The sequence below is a fragment of the Periplaneta americana genome, chromosome 12 (genome assembly GCF_040183065.1).
Source record: "Periplaneta americana isolate PAMFEO1 chromosome 12, P.americana_PAMFEO1_priV1, whole genome shotgun sequence".
In the NCBI taxonomy this organism is placed as follows: domain Eukaryota; kingdom Metazoa; phylum Arthropoda; class Insecta; order Blattodea; family Blattidae; genus Periplaneta; species Periplaneta americana.
The window spans coordinates 10,584,748-10,600,427 of NC_091128.1; the positions used below are offsets into that span (position 1 = coordinate 10,584,748).

The 15,680-nt window shown below is 36.1% G+C and overlaps 1 protein-coding gene across 1 annotated transcript in view; it reads right to left on the minus strand.

The window, feature by feature from the left end:
• LOC138709939 (uncharacterized) overlaps positions 1 to 6,246 on the minus strand; it is a 70,566-nt gene extending 64,320 nt beyond the window's left edge. The window contains exons 1-2 of the mRNA XM_069840627.1: positions 4,521 to 6,246; positions 2,099 to 2,278 (exon numbers count right to left, since the gene is read on the minus strand). Coding sequence (XP_069696728.1) covers positions 2,099 to 2,278; positions 4,521 to 4,767 — 427 coding nt within the window. The 5' untranslated portion in view covers positions 4,768 to 6,246. The remainder of the gene's footprint in view (positions 1 to 2,098; positions 2,279 to 4,520) is intronic.
• Positions 6,247 to 15,680: the final 9,434 nt, after the last annotated feature.

Here is a 15,680-nt window from a genome sequence, read left to right on the forward strand (position 1 = left end):
GTATGTTCGTTTTTATAAAGTCTTTCCAACACTTTTTCCCAGATATTCGCAATTTTTCTTTTTGTTTTGCACACTGCAAAAACAAGTGGCAATAGAAGTCAGCACAAGAGATTGTTCGTCTTCCTTGCGAAAATTAATTGCCGATGCATGTTTTACCAACTTCAAATCTTTCTCAACAGTATCTCTTCTTTCCCACGAGACCTCACAATTACAAAATTTACACATGACTGTACTTTTGTCTGTGCAATAAAACCTATGCCTTATATACTGGAAAGCTCTATTGGAGCTATTTTATTATTAAGCATTCTTGTAGCCTCACTTGCACGGGAACACAATAATGTTATTTCGCCTATGTGTGACACTATAAACAAATAAAACAAACACACTCAACACGTCCAAAATAATATGGCATTCAGCAGGCTCACAATGCTCACAATACGATTCTCGCACATCGCTACATGTATCAGATATGATGTCAGGAGTGTGTTTAGACCAGGTATTTGAATTAAAACCTTCTAGCTCGTTGACCGTTGACTAAAACAGATTCAGAATCGAATGTGCAATACTAGCGACCATAAATATCGACCTTATCTGTGCGACAGCTATCGATTATCGATTGTAGTAAAAAAAAATTAAAAATTGAAAATTCGCGCACATAATTCGCTAATTGCTTAAAAAATCGTATTCCCGACTTGATACGGATTTCGCGATGTTTCACGAATTCAAATCAGGCATAAATGAATTGAATAATGTATATTTACTGTAATTAGATGTTGAGAAATATTTTTTTCCAAAATTCGAGAAATATTCCATTCCCTATGAATTGTCAATACTTTAAAAGAAGGAAATAATATATTTCATTCAAATGGAATAACAAATTGTAGGAGAGAGGAAAACGAAGTAGGGTAAATCTTGTTAATATTGTGATAAGAGTAATATCGTGATACTGTGTTTGATAGCTTCTTATCATGCTTTTACAGAGCGAGAGAAGGACCGATTTGATGCAGCAACTTGTCCATGAACTTGTCCTTAATACATTGTAAAAAAAAAACAGATTTTTGTCTCGATAAGTAAAATTGTAATAAATTCTCATACCAACTATTACGATATTACTCATATCACGATTTTACCAACCTTTACCCTATCTTATTAATGTGCTTAATAATGTATTTTGTAGCTGAAAATATATTCATTTATTTAAATTATGTTTTTGAATAATGAATTATGGTTCATAATTGTGTATGCGATATTAGCACTCAAAGAGAAAGGGATATTGGTAGACGGCTGCCAAAGTAATTGCAGATCAGTCTCAAGCCTGCAAGCATAGTAATATCGACAGGCCAGTTCTAAAGAGAAACAACTCAAAATTTAAAGTTGTGAGAAAAATGAAGTTTAAAGCTTCAACCATACATAAAACATGATTAATTGAATTTGGATTAAGTTAAACGATCCTCTGATTCTTCACAGCAACATAAAGCTTCAAAATGCAGCTTTCTTTAAACTTTAAATTTTGAGTTGTTTCCCTTTCAAGCTGGGCCGTCGATTTTGTATTTCTGTTTTGACTGCCTGCACACTTGGATAAGGAACTTAATGTCAAATTAAAAAACTAGATAATTTCGTGTTAAAATGTTAAATTAATATTCTTCCTTTTATGTCAAGAACCTAATTTGTTTTAACTACAAACATTTAAGAACAGGTTCTATGAACTAAGGCAAATTGAACAAGTGAATCCACTGGATAAATGCCCTATTCCCTACCAGTAAGAATCCAAGTCTCCTGAACTTGTTCACAGAGTATGTGGATATCCAGAGTACCGCAATCCTTTGCACTGGAAATGCCGACAAATCAGCCATTTTTATTACAGCGCTTGCTATTTGCCGTACACATTTGTAAAGGGAATGAATGTAGCCTAAATCAGAATCAAATATTTTTAATTTTAAGGGCCAGGCCTAAATTGAGTTTTACTTTAAATGTTCCCATCCCAAGCATGTTGAAATGGAATAACAATAGTGGCCGACTAGTTGATTGCACTGCTCTGGGATTCTGCTTGTGCATAGCTGAAAGAGCATCTACTTCAGGATGTAAACAGTTACTGTACCTGAGTACATAGAGAAGTCGAAAAGACGAATCGCCACTCTCTGCAGATGCTGCAGCTCCTCCAGCCTGACTTCCTCCTCCCACTCGGCGTACCGTCTGCTGGATTCCTCGAAGTGGTCGCTGCTCGAGGTCTGGGTGGCAGTGTCTAGCATCATCAGCTTGCCAGTTGTATCATGTCGAGCTAAAAGGCAGTGTAATTCTGAACTGAAATCTTCGTAATACACTGATAGTTAACTATGAAGAGAATAAATAGGTACTGTCCAGCTGAAAGGTTATGTCTCATCCCAGTTCGTCCCACTCGTTTCTCCTGTCCTCTCTGTAAGGGCTAGTGGCTGAGCTGTTAAGTTCTTCTGTGCAAATATTTGCTGTACGGAATTGGAAGTTTACATAATATTATACAACTGTTTAAAATAATTTAAAGAAAAGGGCCCCGTTAAGTAAGTAATTGTCATATCATTTCCCCTGTTTTGACGACTGTGTGACATAACCACTTGGACGGAGAGTAGCATGACAACATGTACATCACCAAATTAAACTATTAACTATAAGTGAATCATAAAAGTAAAATCTGAAAAGGAATCAAAAGATGAAGCACGTAGTAATGGCATAACCTCTAAGAAAAATAAATTCAGAGAACTGAAATGAAGAAGTTTAGACTTTTATTAAAAAATGAAATTAAATCAGCCATATTCTTTTATTTACAGATGGCTCCTAAATGTTATGTTTCTGTGTGTACCAAAAATTACTAGAGTGCTTTAAGTGAGTGTGTTACATTACAGTTCTCAAATTTCCAACTGAAAAGATAAGTTATGTGTCTGGAAGCTACTCGTATACTATGAAATATTTTCACGCCAACAAAGCATTCAGTTGTGTGTATTAAACACTTTGAAGTAAACGATTTGTATCTAGTACATGTTTCTAGAGACAGAGAAGGAAATGTGCAAGAATAGTCCTAAAGCAGATCTCTTATAACTATTTCCAGGTTTACGGGAACAAATAGATAATCTTATTCCTCAACAAGAATGGACCCTGCTAACAAGTGCATTCAAAGATTTGAGCAGCAACAAATTAAGTGCTTGCAAATGGACAAAATTAATTCGTTTGATGACCTATGTAACATAGATACTTTAAAAAAGATAGCAGGTGGATCATTAATCTCAATCCAGTGTTTCTGTACTTTTTGTTGGTTAATTTTGAGGGTGTGTCACAAATATATTGATGTATTAAAATATATGACAATTTATCAGTGCAATTGTGTGTAAATAATCAAAATGATATTCATTGCATCACAGAGTTGGTAAGTGCACACATGAAATTAGAAATGTGGTCTCAATTGGAGAGCATTCTTCTAAAGTACGTAAATTATAATAATTATTACGGTGTAATGATGTTTAGTGTTAACACGACAGCATGTTGGCCACATTTGTATGTTTACTTAAGTATAATGCTTTATTGTAGGAAGTATTCGAAGTATTATGTTTATTGGAACAAATTTCAAACACATTAAATATAATGCCAAAATACTTATGTGATGTATTATAAGTGCATCTTTGTTGTACAAACAGTCATCTTCCTCCTGCAATGTTATTAGAAACTGTCCATTTTATACGCTAATATAATACTGAAATCTTTTAACAAATGCAGTAAATCAATAATAATGAAGTAATTTTTCACTTTTTTGAACCCGTGTGCTAGTAATCTTTTCTCATGCGTTAATTTACGACTCTTTATCAAATGCTATTATTATCTAGCATCTGAATAAAATAATTAAGTGCAAAAACAAGCGTGATAAAGACACATTTGCTCTATATGGGTTGAGGGAAAACTGCAGAGAAAACCTCAACATTGACATTCCTTAATTTGAGGATCAGCCAGCAAGCCTTGAGAAACTGCTATAGAAGCAGCACTTTCTCTATCAATACTGTCTTTACTTGTGCAATACAATATGCTAACTGCGAGCACTGCGGCTGCAGTATTTGTTCTGTTGCATTGAATGGGGGACAATCACATCACACATGTGATCAGAAGTTAAGGTTGTTGCAACCATAAGGCAAATTCCTGCATGACGCTATCTGCAGTAGGTTCTGGAATGTAGACTATGATTACACCGTAAAAAAGGTCCTTTCTAAACAATAGGGCAATAATGCAACAGAAAGTAGAACATTTCCTAAAAACAATAAAATACCAAATAGTGCAAATAAATGCAAAATAAAAGTAGGCTATATTGGTCTCTATTGAAGTGTAAAGAGTTTATATTGTATCCTGCATTGTCTCTGAAGTATAAGAAAAAATATGATATTTCATCAACTTCCGAGCCCTATTCATCACTCATCAACTCATCACTTTTTCCCACCTCACTTCTGACATTCCCATCACATCCACTCTGTTTCTTCTCATTGCTTCCTTCATGTTTTCCAACTCACCCGGTAGAACTGGTGTCTTCTCATCCCTCGTTGCAGTCGTTGATCTTCTTTTCTTCTCTTCTGTGTCTTGTGTCATGACATGTCCTTCCCCAGTATCCCCCACCCGGACATCTGATTGGGGGGATAGTTTACGTCCGGAGTTTTTTACCAGGGAAAGACTCATCATGGCATTTTCAACATATCTTCTTGGGATATATAAATGCGGTAGGTTCCCATTGCTATCCGCACACCACTCTCTCTTTCGCATCTTGAAAGATCCCAGGGGGCCCCAGCGTGGAGGTGAGGAGAGTGGATTTGACTAATTAGGCCCTCCGGACTTCACCGAAATTTACCACTAGGGTTAAATATCAGTTCCATCAGGGTTTTTGACCCAATCAGAGACTGGGAAATCCCAATTAGTCTTTGCCCCCCTTATTGAGTCTAAAACATTACAAAGGTTATCAATGTGAAAAGATAACTAAGATACTTATCGAGCATGACACCAAGAAAGCTGGTCTTCTTATTTTAAAATGTAGTCAACCGACCGCAAGGAAATTTAAATATTGTCGTTTTCATATTTTATATTTAAAACGTATTTTTAATTTTTCTAAAGAAATTGATATAACGTACATTTTATGAAGCAGTTATGTATTACATTATTGTTAGGTTACTTGATTTTATCGACAGTAATCTCACTAGATAATGTCCGACTTTGTGTCAAGAAGAGATTAAAGAAATTCAATATTACCACTCAGGTTGGGCTCACAGAATAATAATATGGTACAGTCACGGATGATAAATTACTATCTTGGAAATTTCAAGCTCATAGGGAACTTGCACTCTAAATATCATGCAGTCGAATACAGGGGCGTTTTAAATGAAAATAATACTAATTGATCTTATTTCTCATTACGAATGTCATAACAATAGAAACTTGTTAAAACTAGGGTTGCCATAATGAAGAAACAAAGAAATCAGTACATGATTCAAAAGTCAATTTGATCGACAGGAAAAAACGCAGGAATTTATAAGAAACTTGTATATATAATTTATTTTTCACATTAATATCACTTGTTTACTTAATGTGGATGAGACTGGCCACTTCAGTGATACACTTTACCTTATCTAGCACACTATTTGGCATGCAATTTACATTATTACCATTTATTTTAGCACCACACCATTCATGTCTGTAGATCACAGTCACAGAACCTTTCATACTTCTCAGAACTGTGAAGAGAAGGAAGGATGAGTTGTGAAGCTAACTGCAGTTTACATTATACTCTATCTGCAGATGCGTTTACTAACTTAAGTGATAATTTGTTTCTTTCTTGTATCCACTGGCCATTCATCAAAGAAAATGATCTTTGAACGTTGGTATTATATCCACGTAGAGAGAAATAACAATTCTACCATTTGCAGCAGTTCTAAGTAGGCTACTGCACCACGGAAATACAACTGCGACAAAAATTTACCGAGATTTCGTGTGAAATCATATTTTTAGAAATTTCCTCTTTGTTGTGCAGTAGGAAAAAATTAAATTTTATCACCTAGTCAGACAGAAGGCTCTTACTGAGTTCGTAAGATGTATTATCTTGCACCCATTTGAGTATCATTTGAACACTATCTTACAAATTACTGCATTTTTCCAGATTTCTGTCCGACTTCATTCAAAATCGTGGACATCAGTCTTTTCTCCCTACACTATAAAGCCATGGACTGTCCGAGGCATATGGCAGCCCTTTGTTACAACCCAATGCCAATTAAATTTAATGCATTTTCTCAGTTCTCTTCATCAGATCATTTTGAAGAGATATGTGTTTACATTCACAAAAATATACAAGTAAGCTCTTGAAGGATGTTTAAGTTACATTCAAACAATATAATTTATTGTAAACAATAAATGCATAATATTCTAAATTGTAAAACTTTAATTAATAATATAATTTGTTTATATCTACATTTTATACGGTTATATTACTGAATCATCAATCAATGCAGAGAACTTAAATTGTACAACGAGAGAGTGAACTGGGCATCAGCAGAAATATTTAAATGATCCTTATTAATGTTTGAATATGTCTTGAAATGTTTATGAGATGCCACAGAAACTAGTGAAATGTCATAAGTACGCCTCAAAATTGATGTTTCTATTTCGATAAATAAGATGATGAAATCAAGAAACTGCTGTAATGGAATTGAAAACTGGCAAAGCTATAGGAAGTTTTACAGGTTTTCCCGATTGCAAGGTCATGGGGATTGTGTCAGTCTTCAGTCTGGGCATTGCACACACGTACTCTGTGCCAAAGGTGAGTGTAAGCTCATGTCTATCACGTGTGTTGTGGGGGAAAGGCGTCATATGACACAGCTTCTCTCTGGTGCTGACCAGCCTGTACAGCTACCACATTGCCCCTGATGTATGGGACGATCCCCAGCCAGAGTGAGGATTTTGATTACTTAAAAAATTATCTATAAAAGACCCAAAAAGTTATATTATAATGGCTAGAACCCGGAATTTTAGGTGCTAAAAGTTAATATTGTTCCTCGCTATAGTCTAATATAAAAGCCATGCCCCCACTTCTTTGAGATGCCATTCTTGTCATTCAGTATTTTCCCTTCGGTACTGCTAAAGGTCTCTAATCCTCTTAACCACCACTTACAAACTAGCGCACGATTTACAAGATCATTGCCATACCTCCACTTCATTGAAATGCCATTCTTGTCATTCAGTATTTTCCCTTTGGTATCGTTAAAGGTCTTTAATCCTCTTAACATCACTTACAAATTAGCACACGGTTTACAAGATCCATTGCTCAGTCCTTCTGACTCTGTTGTCTATTATTATATAATGGACTCTTGTGAACTAAGCTTAAAACTTTCCTCACGGGCACTAGGCCTACTTATATTCATCTACACTCAGTGACATTCTTAACTTTTAGGACATAAAATTTCGGGCTGTAATAATGACCTGAAATGATGAAAAAACAGACCTAAAAACAAACAATACTATGCATAAGTAGTCAAAATACTACCTTAAATTAACAGCTCTTCAGACTGTCTACTATGGTATTCCCATATAAAAGTATAAAAATTTCCCACACGAACACAAATTTTCCCACAACTTACAGTGTGAGCTACAATAAAATAATTAATTAGGTCATAATTAAACATTCAGCTACAATAAAAGAGAAGGGTGGATGTACCAACCACCAAATCTCCTCCACATCTAGCACATGTATCCCAATAACGGAAACTAAAATGGATGCTGGTGACTTCAAAGGTGCTCTAGTTCAATTCTTTTATTTGGAAGCAAAGCGTACAACTTAGCTGAGAGCTTCATGTGCTATTCTATTCTCCTCTTCCTTTTGACATGACTATCGAAAAAATCCTTCCAAGTTCTGCGTTTGAATGAAGTAGTGTCAGTACTAATTTTGCGAGTTTTTCTATATTGGGAAATTTTACTTCGTCATTGAAGACTAGCTTAAATTAGGCCTACTAAAAAAAATCATTTTAAAATTGAAAAATGATAAAAAAAGCTCTCTAAATTTAAAAAATGACTTCAAAGAATTAAAACAGCGAAAAATGACCTAAGAATGACAAAAACTCTACATTTCTGTAACCAGCAGCTCATATCCAAAATGTATTTATTTACAGGCATTGCAAAGAATGTAAAAAAAAAAGAAAGGTGGCATGTCATCAAAATCCGCGCCCTGATCGTAACCATAACCATTTATTACATGCACTAGATCATGGGACATGTCATATTTACAAACTAATAGAGAGTTAGATAATACACAAGAGTATATCGCCATATTCATCTTCGTGGACTGTCCTGGCTCAGTACTCCAACATTTACCAAATCTCTTCTATAATGTGTCCGACAATTCCATGCTGACCACTGTTCATCCTCTTCACATGTTCACTTCACTTTGGTTCATATTTTATCTGCTCATTGACAGGTTCGTGTTCTAATTATTTTCTTATTTCATTTCTAATCTGGTCCACTCATGAGCATCCTTTTATTGTATGTAAAAATTTAATTTCTGAGGATTCTATACGGCTTTAATCTTCATGTTAATTACATTACCCACCATTCACTTTCCTGAGAAGTAAGTGTCGTCATACATATGTAAAATTTTAGCTGAGTTGCTTTTCTAGTTCATTTTGCCCATAATCTTTTAATAATGTACTACACATTATCTGGTATATTGTATGAGACTCCTCACCAATATTAACAGCATCAAAATGACAATAGAAGAAAAAGCACTGATTCAATATGAAAAACTTATCAGGTTACCAGGAAACAATTGGCATTCATACAGTCCTCTCTGTAGATTGAAAACTCAAAAAAGTTTCATATCCATTGTTCAAGAATTAAAACAGAAAATCAATATCCCAAATTTAAAAGAAAACTTACAAATTAAACCAAACCCCTTAACTCTATTAAATATAGAATATAATCTAAATTTAACAGAAGAAATACTGATATCAGAAGTAAACACTGAAATAATGGAACAATTGTCTTTAGAGACAATTAATATTAGGTACCCTCCACAAAACTGGCTTCATTTATACACCGATAGATCCTTGATCTCCAGAGAACAAGGTGTCGGTGCAGGTGTTACGTACTGTCTCTTCTTACTTTATAGATCTCTTGGATATGGGACAACAAGTTTTGAGTGTGAAATAATTGCAATACGTGAAAGTCTCAGGAATCTTCTATGCCACATCAATAAATTTAAGAATGCAGTTATATTGTCAGACTCCAAAGCAGCTATTCTATCAATAGTCTCTAAACACACACCTTCATCTCAAACAGCAGAAATAACTAAAATGCTCTCTCAATTAATATCACTCAATAAAAGAATTGTATCCCAATGGATACCATCCCATTGTGGAATCCTGGGAAACGAGAATGCGGATGCTTTAGCAAAGAAGGGCAGCACTGCTACTTACAGACCTGTTACTAAATCTACGTATTACTCTGTTAAAAGATTTATTAAATCTACATACTTAGACTTCAACAAACAAAATTTGATAACACAATCTTAAGGGAAAAAAATGGAACTCTCTGCATCAAAATCCACAGTTAATTCCCGATTTACCACGAAAATCGTCTGTAGCTGCATGTAGATTGGCAACAGGCCATGATTGTTTGGCCAAACACCTGCATAGAATTGGAATATATCAGTCCCCTAACTGCCCATTGTGCAACTCAAACCAAGAAATGGATTCGGAACACCTCAAAATCTGTGCTTCAGTGGCTGGCCATGATAATATCTTTGAAAAATATTGAAGTGGGAGAGGTCAAATGACTTTACTGTCAAACGCCTGGCAACATTATCTGGTATAGCAGAAACAACAACATTATCTGGTATAGCAGAGGAGGCAAGATCTGCCCTGCGACCTTATCATGTGCAGTCACCAATGGGTATAAAGGGTCAAGACAGGTTTTAGTCTGAGATGAAATTCCATGTTGGTAGATTTGTACAGTGGCGGCTGATTGGCTGAGGCAAGTGAGGCTGGGGCTCTGTCACTTTGTTTTCTTAAACTCAAAATTTTAGTGGTTTTTAGTCGTATATATCATAGCTATTATATTAGTTCTTTCAATGAAGCATATAGAGTTGTAGAAGTAGAAAACCTTGTGATGTATATAGACCTGTCTTGCAGTAAAATTTGTTCCTGAAGCCAGGATCACTCATGCCGTGTCTGGCTTCTGCATTTCCCCGGGTTTTAAGGTTGCACTGGGAAAGCTGAAACTCAGGCACATTTCTTGTGGCCTCGTGGCCTAGCAGGTATTCCCCCACCCATCAGCCTTCACTTCTCCCATTCAGAACTCGGTTCTTGTCAATGCCTGTCTCAAGTGTCGGTTGGGATGAGAATAACAATGGTGAATCGTCATATGGTCCACTGTGGTTATGTGTTTCGGGAAAATAGTAAATAGAAGTCTTATGGCCATGCCGTAATAGTTTTGAATTTTGTCTATAACTGAGTCAGTTAGCCTCCCCTTTCCTAATAAACCCTTACCATCCGATAATTTTTGTCCCTTCACACTGGTTTTCAGTCTCCTCAAAATGCCCATTCTCTTCTGTATGTGGCCTATGCACTCTAATTTTCTAATTTGTACGTCATTCCCATGTGGTTTCAATTCCTCAACAGCACTGAATGACTTAGAGTCCCATCTCCTAAATATTTCACATATCTCACATTTATATGAACTGAGTGACCGATTGAAAATGTTCGTCACACCTGCAACCTCCACTCCACCACTTGACCCACTGTAATTACATTCACAATCGGTTTCATGTTTATTTGTTGTTCTACCTTCACACCTACAATGTTTTGATAATATAGCAACATCAATTACCTTGCCAGTGTCCACACTAGTTGCCGTCACAACGCCATTTAGTGAAATGTGACCACTTTTCTGCCACGTCCCATCAAAGGCAGCTGATATGCCTCTGACATTATCATTTTCTGCAACTGCTTCTTCCACAGCAACCTTCATGTTATGTAATGCAACATTTTCAATCGCAGATCCAATTATTATGTTATATCTAGTAGACCTGGTTGGAGGAGGTGGCAAATTCAAAATGCCACATAAAGTCTCTCCACCTGTCTTACCTTTTCCTATAGCCCTAAGGCCATACATAGTCTAACATTTATTGTGTAGAGTTTACATGTTATTGGGTTTATCTTTGAAATATCAATAGATGAAGAGTTGTAAAAATTTACACCATACGCACAGTATTTACATTTTAAAACTAATTCTGCAGCAAGACCAATGTGCTTTTTTACCTCAAGAGATATCCCACCTTTGCCACAGCCTTTACAGAATACATTATTTTGCAGTACACTAGATAATATGCCAACATCTATAACCCCATTGGTATCACTAACACTGTGTTCTTGTTTCAGGGTTTCATATCTGATTTTAGAATCTTCAAGTTTCTTTCCTGATGCACAACCACTATTTACAGATTCACACTGACCACGTGTGCTAGAGGGTTGTAGGTTAGAATTCACCTTACTAACAGAGTTCTTACGTTTACCAACATTTCTTCTCTTCTTAAATACTTTCAAGCTACTTTTGTAACCCATATTGTAAGAAAATATCACAAAATGCACCTCTATAATGCAACTGAACTGTATCGTAACACAATTAATAATAGAACTCCGTACAGCACGTGTATAACATCACAACACTGTAAACAAATCCGTTGCTACGAAACAAAGCACAGACGGTAAACCAGGTGTGCCAATACACATAAATTCCCTACAATGAAAAAATTTCGCACATAAGGCGCAAAATTTGAAACTAACATAGTAGTATCAGTCTAGTATATACAGTCGCGAAGCTCAATACGTAGTAAATATGCAAACATTAGATAGTTGCTCACCACTAGGATCGCTAATATCGCCTCATTACAGGCAATACAAAATAGTACCGTCACAGTCTATTGTTTCTAGCACCCTCAAAACTCAAGCTTCGTGACTGTATATAGTAGACTGTGGTAGTATGCTAGATGAACAGGAGACAAGCCCATAGGCGGAGTAATGGGGGCCACTGCCCCCCCAACTTGTCTGATCTCTTTTTTTTTTTTTCTATTATTCTATTGAATTCAAAATATCTTTTTTTGTTTTGTTTATGATTAAGTTTTTGTGCTTAAATTGATGAATTAATGTCTTCTGATCATGTGCCTGGACTATAATACTGTATTTATTTTAAATTTCTGAATGTATAAGAATTCCTATACTACCTCATTTGAGGAATGGAAGCACTGTAATGTTTCTTTCGTAACAGCCTATACTATTGTCTCTGAAGTCTGCAGTTGTTGAGGCCACCACTTCGAAATGTATGAATAACATACTGCACGACAATGCAGGAAAAAGAAAATTGATCCCAGTATAATGTGTAAACTTAAAAAATGAGATTAAATAAAATAATTATTAGAAATTACATTTCATATATCTTCGGAAGGTAAGCTTCATATAAAAATATTTCTGTTAGCACTGTTACGTAGTTTTATTGATGTATGCATGTGTTTCTGCACGAGAGAGAAAAAGAGGGAGATTGTTTTAAGTTATGCCCTATTATAATTTGTAGCAGACCTACAGTTCAAGCCCTATACAACTCGGTTTGAAACATCGCCGATATGGATGTAACACTGTAAAAAACATGCCCCTCCCCCCAAAAATACCTTTATTAACTGATCATATTCCAATATACTGTACCACGGTCAAGCTATAACGGAGGAGGAGGTAATTAATTATGTCTTCCTTTGCCTCCCCAAGGAAATGGTTCTCTCTCCGCCTATGGACACGCCCACTTAAATGTCACTGTTCATTTAAACCGAAAAAAAAAAAAAACATACTTAGGAATAAGATACAAACTTAAATCATGGGTCATCTGAAAGATAAATGAAAAATGAAAAATTCAAGATTTTTTGGCTTACCAGGTCCCCTTAAATTTCAGTGTTTTTTAAAATGAACTAATCGCTGTTAGTCTTTTTTTTTTTTTTTTTTCCAGTTCACTTTATGTTAAATGAAAGTCCTCTGAAAATACTATAGACGGAGTCAATAAACCAATTTTTCGTAAAATTGCAATGAGCCCCATCTGCATGTATACCCTTCTTATAATAAACATTGCAACCTGGACTGTTAAAATGTGACGTCTGCTTGAAAATTTTAACATCAACTACAATTTTTGAGTTCACTGGGTCCTTTCCTTTAAAAGCCATTATTTTCGTTTTCGTCAGTGCTGTATTAAATATAATAAATGACTATAATATTAAATACAAATACACAAAATCTGGAACTTAATTTTAGAAAACTATAGGCTGAGCCAACTTCAGCTAAAAGGACCATTTGCAGTGTGTAAACCAAATACTTGTAAAATTGTAGAATAGACTCCTCATCTAACTACTCTGAATTATCTTGAAGACAAGATCTAAGATAGAGCAACTCTAAGAATTCATCAGTGCTATAGAGACAGTGATATAATAGCAAACTGATTTGTATAGACCTATTTATTTATTCTCATAATCCTTTATTCGTCTTTTCGTTTGACAACTCAAGTTATCAATTCTCTTATTTCTGTAACCATACACTTCTTGTCCAGTCGTTGGCTACTGCAGAATTAAGGCTGAAATATTCCCAGCCACTTTTGATAGTACCTCTGATTGAGGTTCTGGCTGATATGTACATCTATTATCAGACAGTACATCTCACTTGACAATACGTGCCAGAGGAAGAACAATTGTTTGTATCATATAATTCTGAAGTCTGATTAATGTAATATGTAGCTAGTCGGCAATGTATGCAATGGAGGGGAAAAGAAATTGGTCACCTACCCAATTATCTTCCGGCTTAGTTGCTTCATGAGTGATGACTTATTGGTGTCACTTATGAGATTCAGACCTGTCTTTGGACAGCTGACAAAGCAACAACTTTTGATAGGCTCAAAAACTTTTATCTCACGTAAAGTCTGTCAGGAATGGTGGAGAAGCTCATTTTTTTTTACTGATTGCTATAGACTTATTCCACGTTAAGAAAAACGCATTGAGCATATAGGGCTGTTCGATCAAATGATCAGTTGGCACAGAAACGCCTGCCTGCCACAGCTTCCACAATGTGCTCTGCAAGGTCCATGAAACCAATGACTTTTTCTTAATGTGGAATGATTTATAGTAAAGCATGCGGGAATCTCAGCCCTTTCGTTCTCGTTTTCTAAAAAAGTCTCCTCCGAGTAGCCAATTTGGATGTTCTTTTCTTTAACATTTTATCGGGCTCTAGCATCCATATGCTCGAGGGTAAAGGGTGTCCTTTGGACTGCAGTTAGAATTTGGTGACCTCTCTGCTCTACTTACATCAGCTTTCTTCCCGCTGCACATTCGGCAGAGTTATGGTGGTGAGAATCTTCACAGATGGATAGATTATAACCTTGGACTTGTTTCGAAAATAAACTTCTATTTAGGATTCCGATTTTGCTGCTCCTGTGTCCGATGTGAGTCACGGGTGAATGCAACACTGCGCCCCATTCCTCTATTGCGTCATTAGGCCTATATACCTACGTCGTCCATTTTCCTACAACTCCAACCACATAATCCCTCATACATGCACTTCTTCCCTGAAGAAGATGGCAGAGCTAGCCGTCGAAAGATTGGAATCTAATCTCCAACTCACCTGGCTGAGAACCCAAGAAGAGTTATTCTATATCAAACGCCGGGAAAGCCTCAAGTCATACTAATTTATTTGTTGGTTCACTACCCAGTATCTTATTCACTTACTCAAGTGCTCACTAGTACACTTTCTCGTCAATGTTTTTCCTGTACCATCTGATCATTTCGAAATGTGTTGCAGGGAAGCGTGTATGTGTGTGTGTGTGTGTGTGGGTCAGACATTTGGCTGCAGAACATGTGGTTGATCCTTAGTGTCCTGCTGCAGAACTTCACCTTCAAGCCGGCACCAAACCAGAAGCTTCCAGACCTCATCAAAGTGCATGGTTTCCACCAGACATCACCAGATTTCTGGTTCTGTCCAGTGCCACGGGTGTGAACCTTTGCACAAGTGATTCTCAAACGACAACCTGTAGGCAATCCTCTCAGAGCTTTTCACTTAGGACACATGGATATGAAATTTAGCAGAGGAATCCTCGTCATTACTGATTACTTTCCAAATTAATGTGAAGTTTAGCTGGGTGCGAAATCACGAACTTTGAATATTTGATTTACATTTGTTGGAATAGAAGCAGTCCTGCAGAACAGAAGGATAACTTCCATGGGTTGGAGTTTGAGAAACTGTTCACTGCGGGAAAGCCACGTTACACCTGTGTTTAAACATAGCTACATGCTTCAAACACAGATAGCTGGAAAAATAATAAGAATGTGTTTTATGCTGTTTATATGAAGAGGCTAGCAGTAACTAGAGAGTATTGCTATTTATTGAAGGTAAATGTTCTGTGAAGTTCTAATTGGATACAGATAAACAGATTGTTTCATAATTAAGACTAACAATTTTGGGATATAATACAGAGTAGTGCCTTACAAGAGGTGTCGGTATGCAGCTGAGTAAATACAGGGAGGCTGATGCTGACGACTTCAAGAGAAACAATTATCATTTCGAAAGATTAACATTTCTCAGAAATAATTATTTTTTAGACATTCGTTTCATGGTGACGAC